General features: G+C 41.4%; 1 protein-coding gene across 5 annotated transcripts in view; it reads left to right on the top strand.

Annotated features, from left to right (window-relative positions):
* TRAPPC9 (trafficking protein particle complex subunit 9) overlaps positions 1-17,621 on the top strand; it is a 330,633-nt gene that overhangs the window by 60,577 nt on the left and 252,435 nt on the right. For all 5 annotated transcript variants that reach the window (XM_034436032.3, XM_034436031.3, XM_034436033.3 and 2 more), the window contains one exon: positions 4,243-4,367. In XM_034436032.3, coding sequence (XP_034291923.1) covers positions 4,243-4,367 — 125 coding nt within the window. The remainder of the gene's footprint in view (positions 1-4,242; positions 4,368-17,621) is intronic.

The raw sequence follows: 17,621 nt of genomic DNA, 5'->3' as shown, positions 1-17,621 counted from the left end.
GACCCATGATGACATTGTGGCAGGTGGTGTTGTGGCCTGTGCGGATTGTAGCTGATTCTGACAGCGAGGAGGCTGGTGTGGTGTTGCACCAGCAGCCTGTGCAGCTGGCACCCGAGTCAGACAATGAGGAGGCTGGAGAAGATGTGGTGCCAGAGGCGAGGATTCAGCCAGGGCCTTCAGAAGCTCCCATAAGTGAAGAGGACGAAGAGGAGGAGCCTCTTCTCGATGCACGGGCGCGCAGAGCGGCCAAAAGGCAGGAGTGGCTCCTCAGGAAGAGGTCTCCTCGAGAGTAAGGCTTGGGGTTAATTGGCCACTCCCTTAGCCTATTTAAGGAGGAACACCGACTGAAGCAATTTGTAGGGAACAACTTTAGTTCACTCTACTTCGCATCTGGATTCTCTACAAATTGCTTCTGGGCTTTCTGCCAACCTTAGTAAGGTTGTGATGACTTTATCTTTGGTTTCTTGTAGGCTGTTAAGAAAGTTTATTAACAGCCTTTGTTTTGAAAAAGACTAAGTTATTTTAGTAAATTTAAGTTTTGTACAAACTTTATGTGTGCTGTGTTCTTTGGGATCCGTAGCTGGGGCCGAACAGGTGGGTGGAGCCTCCTGCCGGTTTTACTACCGGTTCTATAGAACCGGACAGAACCGGGAGCAACCCACCACTGTGCCAGACACAAGGAACAAAGTACAACACTGTGAAGTTCTCCCAGTAGTTTCTTTATTCTGGGTTGCCCATAGGCAGGAATCTTGCCAGACTAAAGCAGACTCTGCATAACTATCAGATATACCCTGTGCAAGGGTTAGGGTGGGTTCCTTCTGGGCTCCTTTCTAGATAGCAAAATTCAAGGCTGATCTCAGTGCAGAATAGAGCTGGAAGGGACCTGGGAGGTCTAGTCCAACCCTCTGCTCAAGCAGGAGACCCTATACAATTTGAGACAAGGGCTGTCCAGTCTCTTCTTAAAAAACCTCCAGTGATGGAGAACTCACTCCTTCTGAAGGCCAGCTGTTCATTTGCCTCTTCGCTCCTTGGAAAAGACTTGTAACTCGGTGTCAGATTCCAACACATTGACCCAATGAAAGATGAGAGAGGAACAGACCTCCTGAGTTGGTTTTACATTGCTAAGTTTACTTTTACATAATAAAGCAGAGAGAAAATCATTTTTCCGCATTTTCTAGAATGTAATTGAAAAGCTGCATTGCACAGTATCTCATAAACCTGATACTTTCAATAATGCAAGAGAAATACTGTCTGCATAATTTATAAGTTTCGGTTGGTGCTCCACAAATTCTTCCAGACAAAAGTAGTATTGTCACATATTGATAAAATCTAACGACTTCATATTTTAATTAAGAGTCACAGTACTAAATACAGGGTGTTTATTTTCGACTTCCTTATAAATTATTTACTATTAAACCAGTCTTAATAAAGGTAAGTTAATTACTTTCTTCTACAGTAATGGATTTTAGATTAAAAGTCATTTGCTATTTGATTGGAGAAGTTAACAAATCTCAAGGATGAAGGTGTATCGTCCTTGGAGACTGAAGTTTTAGACCGATATAATGTATTTGAAAATAACCCTTGCCCCGAAGAGAAATTCGTTCCGGCCTCTCTGAGATTTGCTTATGGAAGCAATGTTAATTCATTTCATTTTATTTATTTGTATCCTGCCTTCATAATTTTTACAAATAACTCTTAAGTGGTGAACATATCCAACATACCTTCCTTCCTCCTATTTCCCCACAACGACCCTGTGAGGTGAGTTGGGCTGAGAGAGAGTGACTAGCCCGAAGTCGCTTAGCTGTTTTTCATGGGTAAGGCGGGATTTGAATTCATAAGTTTCCCACATTCTAGCCTGGTGTTAAATCACTAAATTAAACTGATATTCTATCCCTATTTAGAGCAGAAAAGGACTGGGCTAGTCTTTGATCTTGCTTTCTGAGCCATGAAATCAATCATTTTCTCTCTCTCTCTTTCTTTCTCTCTCTCTCTCTCTCCTCCCCCCTCCTTCCCTTTCCCATTCCCTTTCCCTTTCCCTCCTTCCTCTTTCTCTCTCTCTCTCTTTCTCTTTCTCTCTCTCTCCCTCTCACACACAGCGGGAGAAAATAATGGCAGATTAGTCCTTCATATGACTTGTGTTCTTATATACTACAGATAAGCAAATTGGAGAAGGTGCACAAGGAACTGGAAAGCACCTTCCTATCCCAGTTACTCTAGGATTGGAAAATGAACTCTTTGGCTTCTGTTTGTTGTGCTTATTTTTCTCGTTCTCGTTGAACAATCAGTTCATTTCTGGGTTAGAGTCAGGACTGTTCGCCTGCACTTCAAAAGCAGTCGGTTAACTCCTTTTTCTAAGAAGTGCAAAGGAATCTAACAAAGTTCTCGGTGCTGATTTATTTATCCTAATTGAGTTTGTAGACTACTCGAATTGCAAATGGATACTAGTGCCACGCATCCCAATTTACATCAGTCATGTTAAAACGTAACATGCAAAATAAATATCAAAAGCAATCAATATCAGATACAGCAACTAATATAACAGCTAGTTGATATTTATTTAAATTGGATCAAAGCTAAAGGTTGAAATCCATTTTTCGCCTTTGAAATAACAGATTAATAAACTGTGGTCACTTTTTTTCCCTTTTGGAGAAAAGCTGCTCGTTTAAAAGTCAATCATTTTGATGGCATAGCAATAAATATCTGTTAGGATATGAATTTTAAAAGGCAGGCTTTTAGTCACTTCTATAATATGTAGAATGGCAAATATAAAGTATTATGCAAATCACTTGTAAAAGATTCTTGGTATAATATAATGTCACATTTATGTTTAAGTCTGGTTATTAATATTACGCTATTTGACAAAAATTAATGCTGGGGATAATTCATACTAATAAATACCCATTCAACATTTATTGAATATTGCATTATTTGGTCACATGTAGACTTAGCATTTATATTACTTAAAAAAATATATCGATTTCTTCCCCCTCAATTTTTTTTAATACTGCTTTAGAATAAAGTATTGCCAAAGCATATTATTCCAATTATGAAAAAGCTTTGGACTTCTGTGCTTTTTGTCTTCACATGGTCAAATTATCTAGCATGTTTAGTTCTGAATTAGCTACAATTTCCAATCACATCGCAGAACAAAAGATCAAGTTTTGATTTAGTAGCAATTTGCAATTCTTCCAGCACTTCTCTTGGGTTTATTCCTCCATTCTTTTCAAACTTCAGTTCATCTTCTCTTCTACACATTATTTCATTTTTCATTTTTTCATTTTATTTGATTTATATACCGCCCTACTCCTGAAGGACTCAGGGCGGTGAACAGGCGTAAGATAAAACACATAGAATACAAAAATTTAAGAGCAGAAGTAAAATCGAATTAAATCAATTTAGCCCAAGACAAATTTAAAACCCCAGGTTAAGAACAAATTAAAATTTACATTAAAATTTACATTAAAAAGAGAATGGGAGAGGTTAGGCCAGACCAGCCTGGTGAAATAAAAAGGTCTTGAGAGCGCGGCGGTAGGTGCGTAGATCCGGGATCCTCCATATCTCCGGGGAGAGCTCACTCCAGATAGTAGGTACCCCCACAGAGAAGGCTCACCCCCTAGGGGCCACCAGCCAACATTGTTTGGCCAACGCCACCCGGAGGAGTCCCTCTCCGTGAGAGCGTACCGGCCGGTGGAAGGCCGTTTGCGGCAGCAGGTGGTCCCGTAAATAACCAGGCCCTAAACCATGGAGCGCTCTAAAGGTGGTAACCAAAACCTTGAAGCGCACCCGGAAGACCACCAGGAGCCAGTGCAGCTCGCGCAGGAGAGGTGTTACATGGGAGCGCCATGTCGCTCCCATAACTACCCGCGCGGCCGCACTCTGTGCTAGTTGGAGCCTCCGGGTGCTCCTCAAAGGGAGCCCCATGTAGAGAGCGTTACAGTAGTCCAGGCGGGAAGTGACGAGGGCATGAGTGAACGTGTTTAAAGAGTTCCAATCCAGAAATTGTAAAACATTCAAATTTATCGGTTCTGTTCATGAACCATATAGAACCAAAATTATTCAACTAGATTTTAGCCTTATATGTGATATTTGTTGACTATAGTTCAGTTTAACGTTTGAACAATGAAAGTTGAGCTTAGTAAACTATGGGAAAACATACCAGGCAAATACAATCTTTAGATAAGAATCTGGAAAGTATCCCAGAAAATAAAATATAGTAATTTTGACTTTTTCCCCATTTTGTAGATGGAATTAGTGTGAGTGGTTTTCCACTTTCCAGTCCGTTTCGACAAGTGATAAAACCACGTATAGAAAATAAGCCTATGAATCCACAGGAAGCCACTAAAGTTGGTGACTTCAGCCACATAAAGGTAGGTGATCAGCCTGGCAATAATTGATTGTGTAACTGATATTAAATCAGGAATGGAGAATAAATTTTCCCAAGGGACCACATGAGAAACTAGGGTTGTTGTGAAGAATTGCCACCGCCCCACTCCTGGCCTCCCACCCCCTCCTATGCCCCCTACCCTTCTGCAGCTACCCTTGTACCCTGCCACCAACACTGCAGGCTGGAAGATAACCAGAGGGCCAGATACGGCACCCAGGCCATAAAATGCCAAGGTCTACATTAAATGCTTTCTGCTATACTGCAATTTGTGTGCAATAGAAAAGAAAAAATTAAGCTCAGGGTTGAACTGTGACGTTCTTGCTGCTCTCTGATTGTGGTTATTTGCTTGCAGACGTCTCATTATTCAACTAGGTAACATCATCAGTGCTAGTGGGGGTGAGGTTTGCTGCTTGTTTATATTTATTTATTATTCAAATTTATACAGCCATAATCTGGGTGTTGTTCCCTGTTTATCTGAGTATTGGAGGGAATGTATTTTGCTCTTTTTTATTCCCTTCCTATGTTTTTTATTGTCTCTTCAGTGATGTGTAAGTGTGACTTTTATCTATGTGTCTCTTCATAGCTGATTTGTTTGAATGCCAAACTTCGGGAATTCCCTAGCATTTTTGAATGTGGCTTGAACTTTGCATCTGAATATCAAGCTTCTTTAGAAGAATTTGTGCATGGTTTCTAGGTTGGGCCCAGTGTGCAGGACTCCAACTCTCATAAAATAACATATTTTATTGTCCAAGCAAAGATGGGTCCTCCCATAAGGCTGGAAAAGGGCCACTTACAAAATTCGAGGCATTTATACTTTATTAGTTAATCATTAGCTTTTTTTAAAAAATTTGATTTATATGCCGCCCTTCTCCGGAGACTCAGGGCGGCTTACAATGCGTTAAGCAATAGCCTTCATACTTTTGTATATTTATAGAAAGTCAGCTTATTGCCTCCACAAACTGGATCCTCATTTTACCCACCTTAGAAAGGATGGAAGGCTGAGTCAACCTTGAGCCTTGGAGAGATTCGAACCAGCAGTAAATTGCAGGCAGCTGTGTTAATGACAGGGTGCTTAAACCACTGTACTATCAAGGCTCTTAATTGACATGTCTGAAAAATATGTCTCCTAATTCACACAATTTAACATAGGAACTTTTTACAGAAATTACTTATGTCAGCTTGACCGACAGATTAATTTGAGTATATATTCATTTTCCTTAACATCTTTTATTGCTAACAAAGTCATAAATGAATATATTTGTAGAGCAACTAAAATTTGGAAATATCTGGTATACCAGTAAAAAATATTCTGCACCAGTCAAAAAGACGTCTGTGAAAATATTTACAGACCCATCGCATCCTGGACATAAACTATTTCAACTCCTACCCTCAAAACTATAGAGCGCTATAGAGCACTGCACACCAGAACAACTAGACACAAGAACAGTTTTTTCCCCAAACACCATCACTCTGCTAAACAAATAATTCCCTCAACACTGTCAAACTATTTACTAAGTCTGCACTACTATTAATTTTCTCATCTTCTCATCGTTCCCATCACCCAACTCCTCCCACTTATGACGGTATGACTGTAACCTTGTTGCTGGTATCCTTACGATTTATATTGATATTGTTTTCTTATTGCTTATTTGTACCCTATGACTCTCATTAAGTGTTGTACCTTATGATTCTTGATGAATGTATCTTTTCTTTTATGTACACTGAGAGCATATGCACCAAGACAATTTCCTTGTGTGTCCAATCACACTTGGCCAATAAAATTCTATTCTGTTCTATTCTGTTCTGTTCTGTTCTGTTCTGTTCTGTTCTATATTCCACTGTTATTTTACTTCATAGTGCTGCTGCAGGAATAGCAAAAACATCATTGGAAATGGTTTCTTACGTTGGAATAGGTCAAGAGTAGAATATAGATGGAGCATGAAGGTATAAAACTTGCTGTAGGAGAGCAATCTTGAGCTGGATCGTCCATTCATCCATCCATCCATCTTTCATTTTCTATAGCCGCTCAACTCAACCAAATGACTCCGAGCTACTATAGGTATAGTCCAGCAGGGTAAACATGTGGGATGCAGGTTTAAACTCGGGTCCCAAAAGTCATGGCTGGTAAGACATTGTATCAACATGGAATAGATAGTCAATGGAATTCAAGATGGGTGAACTTAGATTTTTGGCACAAAAGGGCTCTAGACTGATAACGCGTTTGACCCCTCCCTCGGACTCAACCTGGATCATCTCCTACACAAATATTTTGATTCCTATCTGCTATAGGGAGGTCTGCTTATACATGACTTTTTGGACATTCAGTACAATTTACCAAGCCTACCTTAGCTTAGTTCCATGAATCTTTTGCTATTACAGAAAGCCGAGGCAATTTATTTATTTATTCCAATGGCTGGTAACATTTGATATCATGTATTGGATAGTTCTGCAGACAAGGCACTGCAATTTAACACCAGCTGTCTGCAATTAAAGTAAGTTCAAATCTTGCCAGGCTCAAGGTTGACTCAGCCTTCCATCCTTTCTAAGGTAGGTAAATTGAGGACCCAGTTTGTGGGGGCAATAAACTGACTTTGTATAAAATATACAAAAGTATGAAGGCTATTGCTTAACGCACTGTAAGCTGCCCTGAGTCTCCGGAGAAGGGCGGCATATAAATCAAATTAAAAAAAAAAAATTGATATCATGTATTGCTTGACGTGAATTACACTTTGGAGGTAGATGTGATATTAGATTACTAGGTTCTTTTCATATGTTCGGTTTCAAGCCATTACCCTTTGATAATCATGACATTTTAAGAGATTCTTTCTTGTAAATCTGATTTTTTTCCCCCCTTGGCCAAGGACAATTTTTACAGTCTTTACATTTTCAAATTCTGTGAAAGATTCTTTGTTCCTTGTAAAGGAAAAAAAACACTGACTCCCTTCTTCTCTTTAGAAGAATTATTTATTTCTAGGTGGGGCTTGGCTTCCTTCTCCTGAAGCTCATCTTCCTGTTGATATGTCGCACTGCTGTTAGGATGAGAGTGAGATATTTCTTCTGGATGTTCATCCCATGGCCTATGGCAAAATCATAGGGCAACTGTGTAATTTGAAGAGCTTTCAATCCTCCAAAGCACACCACAAAGTTATAATTCAATCCTGTTTATTGAACGAGGACCCCGTTGGTTAACTTGGAGAGTAATCTACATCAATTGTTCCAGTCTGTTCAGTTTTTTTCCTAAGATTCCTAAATTCTTCATAAATTTTGGTACTGCAGTAGCTTTTTGAATCTCTGGTTTAGGGGCCAAATTAAATGTTGGCTGCTGGTCTTTTGAACAAGAAATCTCATAATCTCTTGCTTAAACACCCAGTAATTTGCTATCAAATTAATATCGGCACCAAACGTTCTCCTCCCCACCCACCCCTATTTATTTCTGAGGAAACTGTTCAAGTTGTGATTGTGCATATAATGTTGTTAATCAATTGCCGAAGACATTTAGTAGAATGAGTAGACGATTCCACCTCCATCTCCTGTCTATGTATTGGTTTCTATTTTTAGCCAGTTCTCGTTCATTTTTAATGCTCTTGCTTTTAATGCTTTCGCGTTTTAATATTTTACATTGCTGTTTTTATGATGTTGCAAGCTGCCCAGAGTCACTCGCCAGAGAGAGGGGTGCCACGTCAATTTAATAAGCAAATAAAATCGATTTATATCCCTTGGGAAACGGGTTTAGCTCATACTACAGGTAGTCCTCGCTTTACGACCGCAATTGAGCCCAACATTTCTGTCGCAATGTGTGAAACATTTGTTAAGTGAGTTTTGCCCCACTTTACGACTTCTTTTGCCACAGTTGTTAAGTGAATCACGGCAGTTGTTGAATTAGTCAAACTGTTGTTTAGTGAACCTGGCTTCCCCACAGACTTCGCTTGTCCTTGTCAGGTCGTAAAAGAGGAACACATGACCCTGGGAGACTGCAACCGTCATAAATAGGAATCTGTTGCCAATTGCGTCTGCATTTTGATCGCATGACCAGGGGATGCTACAGTGGTCGTAAGTGTGAAAGCGGGTCCTAAGTCACTTTTTTCCGTGACGTTTTAACTTTGAGTGACCGCTAAGTGAACTGTTGTAAGTCAAGGACTACCTGTAGAGATAGCCCTCGACCTACATCAGTTCATTTAGTGACTGTTCGAAGTTACAACAGCACTGAAAAAAAATGACTTAACGACCCTTTTTCACACTTCTAATTATTGCAGCATCCCGTTGGTCCCGTAATCAAAATTCAGACGCTTGGGAATGGACTCACACTTATGACCGTTGCAGTGTTCAGGGATCACGCCATCCCCTTTGACAACTTTTTGACAAGCAAAGTCAACGGTGGAAGCCTAGAGTCACTTAACGGCTGGGTTCCTAAATTAACTGTAAGGATTCATAAAAGGCGGTGAGCCAGAACATGGGGCCAAATTCACGTAACCAATATCTCACTTAGCCACAGAAACGTTGAGCTCAATTCAGTGGTGGGTTCCTCCCAGTTCGGCCCGGTTCACCTGAGCCGGTAGCGGTGACAATATGACGTCACCGAACCAGTTCTGTCCCCACCCACCCACCCCCCGCGTTATTCTTACCTTTTATTTGGCCCCACCCCCAATCTATTGCTGCCTCCTGAGTCCCAGCTGATGACTAGAGGGAAAAAAACTGTTTAAACTCTTGCCACGGAGCTTCAAAGGGCCACCCTACAGCTGATCAGTGTTAAAAGAAAACAAATGAGTAGACCAGTGCCTGCAAAAATACATGAGTAGATCAGTGCCTGCAAAAATAAATGGGTAGACGGGTGCCTGCAAAAATACATGAGTAGATCAGTGCCTGCAAAAATATATGAGTAGATCAGTGCCTGCAAAAATACATGAGTAGATCAGTGCCTGCAAAAATAAATGGGTAGACCGGTGCCTGCAAAAATACATGAGTAGATCAGTGCCTGCAAAAATAAATGGGTAGATCGGTACAGCTCTGCAAGCAGTTAAAAGCCTGGTAGACCAATACTTCTGCTAAATCCTAAATAATTGTCACATGACCATCAAGCCACGCCACAAAATAAGCCACGCCCACAGAACCGGTAGTAAGAAATTTTAGAACCCACCCCTGGCTCAATTGCGGTCGTAAGCTGAGGACTACCTGTATTTAATAATATTCCAGCGCACCTGGGCCATTGGCTTGCTTTTTTTTTTGTCCCTTGCCCGTCGTGGGTCGGTTAAGGGAGCCTCAGCGGAGAGAGAGAGAGAGACTGAGAGAGGGAGGGAGAGAGGGGGGGGGGTTTCAGAGAATTGTCATCCTGCCTGTCTCGCCTGTGCCGTAAGATGTTCATTTTGAACTACACGGAGGGAGAAATTGAAATTCACCCCAGGTAAGCACGAGAGAGAGAGAGAGTGCTTCTCAGGCCAAGCGCTCAAACCCAGCCTTTGCCGGACTATTTTTAGACTGCCGCTGTCGGTCTTGCGCCGTTTTTAAAGATTCAGCTGAGATTGCTAATAGGGGTATTTATATCCGTTCTGTCGGTTGCCACACGCCGCATAAACTCCCTTACGGATGATTGTTCTATTCCCGGAGACCCCCGCCACGATTTTACTCCGGCTCCCTTCATTTAAATACACGGTGTGACATCCGTACGCTTTTCCTGGAACGTACATATTCATGCACATTTTATTTGATCTTTTTTTTTGCAAAGATAACTTGACAGGCAGCTAACCCAGTTCGTGAGGAAGGCAGGAGTCCGTCAGCCAATTAAAGCCGTCTGCCTTTTCAAACAGGGTTTTTTTCATGTCAATGTAAAACCTAAAAGTAGAACGCTTTGAGTTATTTATGGATAGCGTTGTAGGGGTTTTTTTTTTTCCTTTTTTTCCTTTTTCCCAGAGCTAGAATTTTTATTTGTTTGCCAATTCGGGGTGGGGGGTGGGAGAAAAGCCCCACAGTTGCTAGGAAACAGATATTTCAGAAAGTGAGCAGGCAGTTGCCATAGCATTGCACCGAATAAATACGGCGTATCTCTTTATTGATTCCCCAGATTGGTTGGGTGTGTATGTATTTAGATATGTGTGTGTGTGTGTACGGGGAGGGGGGTGCATTTGGATTTTGCTCTGCCCTGTGGTAATAGCTGTGTGGTGCCTAGGCTGAGAAAGTTCTGAACCAGAAAATAGTTTGACAGAGGAAGAATAAATTGTACTACTTACATACTCTTGGAAAACAATTGCAATTTGATGCATTGAGCTCAATCACAATAGAGCTGGAAAGGACTTTGGAGGTCTTGTGGACCAATCCCCTACGCAAGCAGGAGTTGCTACACAATTTGAAACACGTGGCTGTCCAGTCTGTTCTTCAAAACCTCCAGTGATGGAGCACCCACAACTTCTGGTGGCAAGCTGTTCCAGTGGTTAATTGATATCACTGTTAGGAAATTTCTCCTTAATTCCAGGTTGCTTCTCTCCTTGATTAGTTTCCATCCGTTGCTTCTTGTTTTGCCTTCTGGTGCTTTGGAAAATAGGTTGACCGCCCCCACTCTTTTTTGTGGCAGCCCCTCAAATATTGGAACACTGCTATCAAGTCACCCCTAGTCCTTCTTTTCTCTAGACTAGCCAAACCCAGTTCCTGCAACTGTTCTTCATATGTTTTAGTCTCCAAGCCTATGTTGGTTTTCATTATGTAGTTAGAATTAAGTTAGCTTTGATTATGTAGCTAGCACAAAGATAAAAATGCCGATACAGGCAGTTCTCAAGTTACAGCCACTCATGCAGTGACCATTCAAATGTACGATGGGGCTGAAGGAGGGGGACATACGATTGGCCTACAAAGTTGCAGCCCTGACAAGGTCCCTGTGGCCAGGCGGTCATGATCCAGGTGCTTGGCGAGCAGCTCACAATTACAATATTGCGGTTTCCCAGGGTCGCGTGATTTCCAACATTATCCATGACATGGAAGCCACCTTACAACACGAAGCGACACAATGCAGGTTCTAATCTCTTTGCGAAAACTTTTCTTTGTAAGCCAATTTTCTGATCTCTCCGGTGTTAAATGTTGCTGTTACACTCTCAATCTAGGAATTAATAATCATAGGTTGGTTTTTTTGGCCAATAATAGGCAGACGACGCTACGTATTTAAATCTACATGTCTTAAGGCATTTTTTAAAAAACCCTGCATTTCTAATTGCTTGGTTGACATTTAAAGTGTTGGACTTCTCTATTGAGAAAATGTTTTTATAACCTCGTCATTCTTTCCTGCCCTGTAGCCATCTCAAGCCTTAACCAAGTGCCTGTTTTGATGACCTCTAGAGATGCTTGAAGTTGTGGAGCAGCAGGAACAGGGGTGAAATGCTCCCGGTTCGGACCGGATCGCCCGATCCGGTAGCGATGGAGGCGGGTGGTTCAGAGAACCGGTAGCAAAAATCCCTGCCCCCCCCATTGCCCAGCTGAGCCATGCAATCATCAGAGGCTTTTTTTTAAAAAAAATTTTAAAAGCATTTTTTCTACAACCTCTTCAGAAGAGGTTATAGAAAAAATGTTTTTAAAAGGAAAAAAAGCCTCTGCCAATCAGGCAAGTCAGCTGCGATCGTCAGAGGCTTAAAAAAAAAAGAAAAAGCCTCTGCTGATCAGGCAAGTCAGCTAGGATTGTCAGAGGCTTAAAAAAAAGAAAAAGCCTCTGCTGATCAGACAAGTCAGCTGGGATCGTCAGAGGCTTTAAAAAAAAAATAGAAAAAGCCTCTGCCGATCAGGCAAGTCAGTTGCGATTGTCAGAGGCTTTAAAAAAAAAAAAAGCTCTGCCGATCAGGCTTTAAAAGTATTTTTTTACAACCTCTTCAGCCGAAGAGGTTGTAGAAAAACGGTTTTAAAAGTAAAAAAAAAAAAAAGTTGGCCACGCCCACTCAGTCATATTACCCACCACCACCAAGCCATGCCCACAGAACCAGTAGTAACAAATTTTACATGTCACCACTGAGCAGAAGTATGATTACCCATTTGGAATTTAGCCAGTTCACTGGGCTTAATATTGTTTCTCTTCGAGGAAGTCATCGGAGAGATTGTAATGACGGCACTGAGGCTCCAGTTATTAGTTCTGGTCGAAAGATGTTTCCTCGGTGTAACAGCGAGAGGTTTTACGGGGCTCAAGCAGATTTCCACTCCTCGAAGCACACGAGAGATTTTCATTTGGTGTCCTTTTTCTTTCCAGACTCCTTTTTCTTGTTCCCCGAAATTATAAAGCGGTTTTTTGTCCGAGTTTCCAAGCTCCAAACTGTTTGTTTCTCCCTTGGCTTTAATGTCTCCGTAATCTCCCCCCCCCCTTAGTTTTCCAATGCAGGTAGCCCTCGACTTAACAACAGTTCGTTTACAAGTTACAACGGCAATGAAAAAAGTGACTTAGGGCTGTTTTTCAGACTTATGACCTTTGCATTTATTTATTATTAAATACAGGTAGCCCTCAACTTATGACCGCAATTGAGCCAGGGGTGGGTTCTAAATTTTTTTACTACCGGTTCTGTGGGTGTGGCTTATTTTGTGGGCGTGGCTTGATGGTCATGTAACAATTATTTAGGATTTAGCAGAGATACTGGTCTACCAGGCTTTGAACTGCTTGCAGAGCTGTACCGGTCTACCCATCTATTTTTGCAGGCACTGGTCTACCCATTTATTTTTGGAGGCATGGGTCTACTCATTTGTTTTCTTTTAACACTGATCAGCTATAGGGCGGCCCTTTGAAGCCCTGCAGCAAGAGTTTAAACAGTTTTTTTCCCTCTAGTCATCAGCTGGGACTCAGGAGGCAGCAATAGATTGGGGGTGGGGCCAAATAAAAGGTAAGAATAACGCGGGGGTGGGTGGGCGTTGGGGGGTGGGGGCCAGAACCGGTTCAGTGACATCATATCGTCACCGCTACCAGCTTGGGAGAACCGGCCCGAACCGGGAGGAACCCACCAGTGCTTTGCAGCACCCCCATGATTGTGTGATCAAATTTAAGACACCTGGCAACTGATCCATACTTATGACGATCGCAGTGTCCCGGGGTCACACGATCCCCTTTTTGCGACCTTCTGAGAAGCAAAGTCCATAGGGAAGCCAGATTCACTGAACAACCTGATCAACTGCAGTGATTCACTTAACGACTGTGGCAAGAAAGGTCGTAAAGCGGGTCAAAGCTCCCTTAACAAATGTCTCACTTAGCAACATAAATTTGGGGCTCAATTGTGGCCGTAAGCCGAGGACTGCCTGTAATTTAAATTACGTTAAATTACCTTCTTCTTCTTTTTTTTCCGATGCAGGAAGAGAAAGAGACCGATTCTGGATTTTGGCAGAGATAAATGCATAAAAAATGCTGATGTTGCACCCATCGCGCTTCATTACTTAAAGCGTAATAAGCACTCAGTGGTGTTTTTGACAGGATAATGGGCACTGAAGTGAGTCAGCAGTTTCCTCTTTCGACAGGTGGACAGAAGGACAAGGAAAGGACAGGCAGCAAGGATTTAATTAAGCCCCTTGATTTCAGGAATTGGAGGATTGTTACTTTCACTCTGGATTTGAATTGAATATTGTCAGGAGAGTAATTTGAGGTTCCAACTTGAGCCGGGGCTGTGCAAGAATAAATAAAAATGAGATCCAGAGGGCTGTGAGGAAAGAAGACATTGATTTATTCCTAAAAGCGAAATAGTTTGCCTTTAGGGGCAGCTGCAGAAAAATGGGGTTCAGCAACAGACTTTTATAGGGGAGCAATGTCCTGGTATGGAATTGTCCATCTGCTGATTCTAGGGTGACTCTGGAGGGGCACGTGTGTGTGTGTGTGTGTGTGTGTGTGTGTGTGTGTGTGTAGGTATGTCTTATGGCGTTTATTCTTGTGAACATGCTGGGAGACCTAATTTAATTAACACTTATTGTGCTTGCAGACCTTATCCTTTGATATGTGGATTAGGTCTGGGTAACTTATTTAGAGGTTTGAGGAAGATTGGGTAAAAGATTCTCTCCCCCCCCCCATTTGCTATTTTTGCTTGATTAGTTTAGTTTCAGCTTGACTGTCAATTACTTAGTGGAGACTGGTGATTCCCATTCCATTGTGGAGTCTGTTAATGTTTTAAGGGAAGATGGAAACAGTATAAAGAATAAAATATATTTTGATATAAAACTTCAATATTTCTGTATAAATATTGCTGAGTAAAGTTCAGTTTTTTAAGTAGGTATCATACTTTTGGATAAGGGTAGCATGGAAAAACCAGAACATAGGTAGTTCTCAATTTAGGGCTATAATTGAGCCCAAAAGTTCCATTGCTAAGTACAACAGTTGTTAAATGAGTTTTGCCCCATTTTACGACCTTTCTTGCCACAGTTACGACGTGAATCACTGCAGTTAAGTGAGTATCGCGGTTGTTACGTCAGTTGGCTTCCCCATTGACTTGGCTTGTTAGAAGGTTGCAAAAGTCGAACACATGACCCTGGGACACTGCAACTGTCATAAATATGAGTTTATGACAGAACTGTCATAAATATCAGTTGCCAAGCAGCCAAATTTTGATCACGTGACAATTGGGGGATTCTGCAACAGTCATAAATTTGAAAAATGGTCGTAAGTCACTTTTTTCAGTGTTGTAATTTCCAGCGTCCAACAGTCACTAAAGTACCTGTCAATGTATTTCAAATTGCAAACTACTATTTTGAGGGTAACTGGTAAAGTCCCTTCTATACTTTCAGAAGATCTTGTGTGTTCTCCCCAGTCATAAGGTCTCAAGAAATACGAAATATAACTAAACAAATGTAAATCAGGTTTGCCTGTGGACCTGTGTGCACCGCTCTGAGGCTTATATCATTTGGATGTTCTGTGGTCCATTGTACTAAGGATGATGGACAGCTGTTCTTCTCCTGGGTGCTTCTGTTCCCCATTTCCTGATGTTCTGATTGTGCGGGTTCCTTGCGGGGTGGGGAGAAGAAATATATTTGAAAAGAATAGAATAAAATAACAGAGTTGGAAGGGACCTTGGAGGTCTTCTAGTCCAACCCCCTGCTTAGGCAGGAAACCCTACACCCAGGGGTGAAATCTAAATTTTTTTGCTACCGGTTCTGTGGGTGTGGCTTAATTAATGGGCGGAGCTTGGTGGTAAGGTGACTGGGAGGGTGTGGCTTGTTAGTCAGGTGGGCGTGGCCAATGTCACTTCTTTGCCCTTTTTTAACCTACAAAACACAACACAACACAACATAACTGGCTCACCCACAATATAAAAGCAGCTGTGCTAGACCCAAAATGGCCCCTGCAACAAGCAGGAACCTCACACAGCCACAAAAAGCCCAAAAAACCAATTTTCACACTTTACACACACAAAATTCCACATACAGCTTTGTGAGATTTTATGTGATTGTGTAGTTAGAGTGAAACACTACAGAAACACACTAAATCTCAGAAAGCTGCACAAATATTATTTTATTTTAATTTATTTTTATTTTTATATAAAAGCAGCTAAATTTAAAACTTCCTAAACTTTAAATGGCTAGGTCTAAAAAAAGAACAACGAAAAAAAACCCCAATTAACTACTTTTTTAAAGCTCCCAAAGGGGAAAAAACTTACCCAATAGAACAGGGGTCTCCAACCTTGGCAACTTTAAGACTTGTAGAGTTTTGCTGGCTGAGGAATTCTGGGAGTTGAAGTCCACAACTCCCTGCCTGTTTGATTGCAGGCAGGGAGATTCAGTTGCTTGCTGATGCAATCGATTGCAAGGATTACAGCAAGGCATTGCGACCAGCAGCTAAAGTAAGCAAGCTGAGGGGGGGAAGGGGAGGGATTTTTGCTACCGATTAGCAGGCAGAGCCATTTAAAAGGAAAAAAAGGCTCTGATGATCCTGCGGTTCAGCTGGACATGGGGGGCAGAGACAGGGATTTTTGCTACCGGTTCTCCGAACTGCCCGCCGCCATCGCTACCTACTCGCCCAAGCTGGTCCGAACTGGGAACATTTCACCCCTGCCTACACCACTTCAGACAAATGGTTATCCAACATCTTCTTAAAAACTTCCAGTGTTGGAGCATTCACAATTTCTGGAGGCAAGTTGTTCCACTGATAAATTGTTCTAACTGTCAGGAAATTTCTCCTTAGTTCTAAGTTGCTTCTCTCCTTGATGAGTTTCCACCCATTGCTTCTTGTCCTGCCCTCAGGTGCTTTGGAGAATAGCTTGACTCCCTCTTCTTTGGGGCAGCCCTTGAGATATTGGAACGCTGTCTTTGCATAATTACACTTAGTACACCAACTACTACCGTTCCTGAGCAATATTGGTCTGTGTTTATAACATCACACATATGCTAGTGAAATTAATTCTGTGGACAGCTACCTTCCAGAGGCTTCCTTGGTGAAATGTATGGCAATTAAGCTTCAAAATAGTGTGAAGCATTATGATTACATTAAAAGAGCAGCACAATTCATCAAGGTTTTTTTTTTTCTGGGTTTGATTCCAAAGCGATACTCCAGATATTTAAGTCTTTAAGCAACTTAAGAGCCAAACTAGTCAAAAAGCCGTCAATTTTATTACAAATCTAAACTAATTACTGAGATAATCATGAAAGTCCCTGTAAATTTTTATAAGGCTTAAAAGAAAAGAGGGTTTTTTTGAAACATATATATATACTGCTGAACCTGCTGCTTGTGGAGATGCTCCATCATCCAGGTCATGATTTTCCCAAAAGGCAACTGAACTTTCTTGTTTTTTCTCTGAAGATGTTTTGCTTCTCATCCAAGAAGCTTCTTCAGTTCTGACCTTTGTCTTTCAAATGCTGATAGACCATTGAATCTTCTGATGAGTTTGTCCTATGTTGTGCCAGGCAATTTCTGATTCCTGTTATTGTTTGACCACTAGTCTTTGATCTTCACATTTTCTTTTCTTTTCTTTTTTTTTTATTGAAAAAGTTTTTCAAATACAGATTTTTCCCCATTTTTCCCCCCTCACATTTTCTTGATGTTTTTTCCCACATTGGGCACCTACAGAAGCACCTTGGATTGTGGGTCCGTGTTATTAGAAAAATTAGGTGCTGGTGAAACCTTTGAATTGACACAGACATGACACACTAAATCCAAATTCATATTATTTAGTTGCTGAAACCGACTAAGTCATGGCATGTACAGTTCAAGAGGGCGGCAAGTATACCATTTGCTTCCCGGGTAGTGGAGACTTCTTGTCATTCAATTGTTATTGTGGATGTTGTTTGAGTTGGAGCTGTGTATTCTTAGATGTTT

Source organism: Pantherophis guttatus, chromosome 3 (genome assembly GCF_059756535.1).
Source record: "Pantherophis guttatus breed Tessera chromosome 3, ASM5975653v1, whole genome shotgun sequence".
Lineage (NCBI taxonomy): Eukaryota > Metazoa > Chordata > Lepidosauria > Squamata > Colubridae > Pantherophis > Pantherophis guttatus.
Note: the sequence above shows the minus strand (reverse complement) of the source record. Positions and strands in the feature narration are given on the sequence as shown.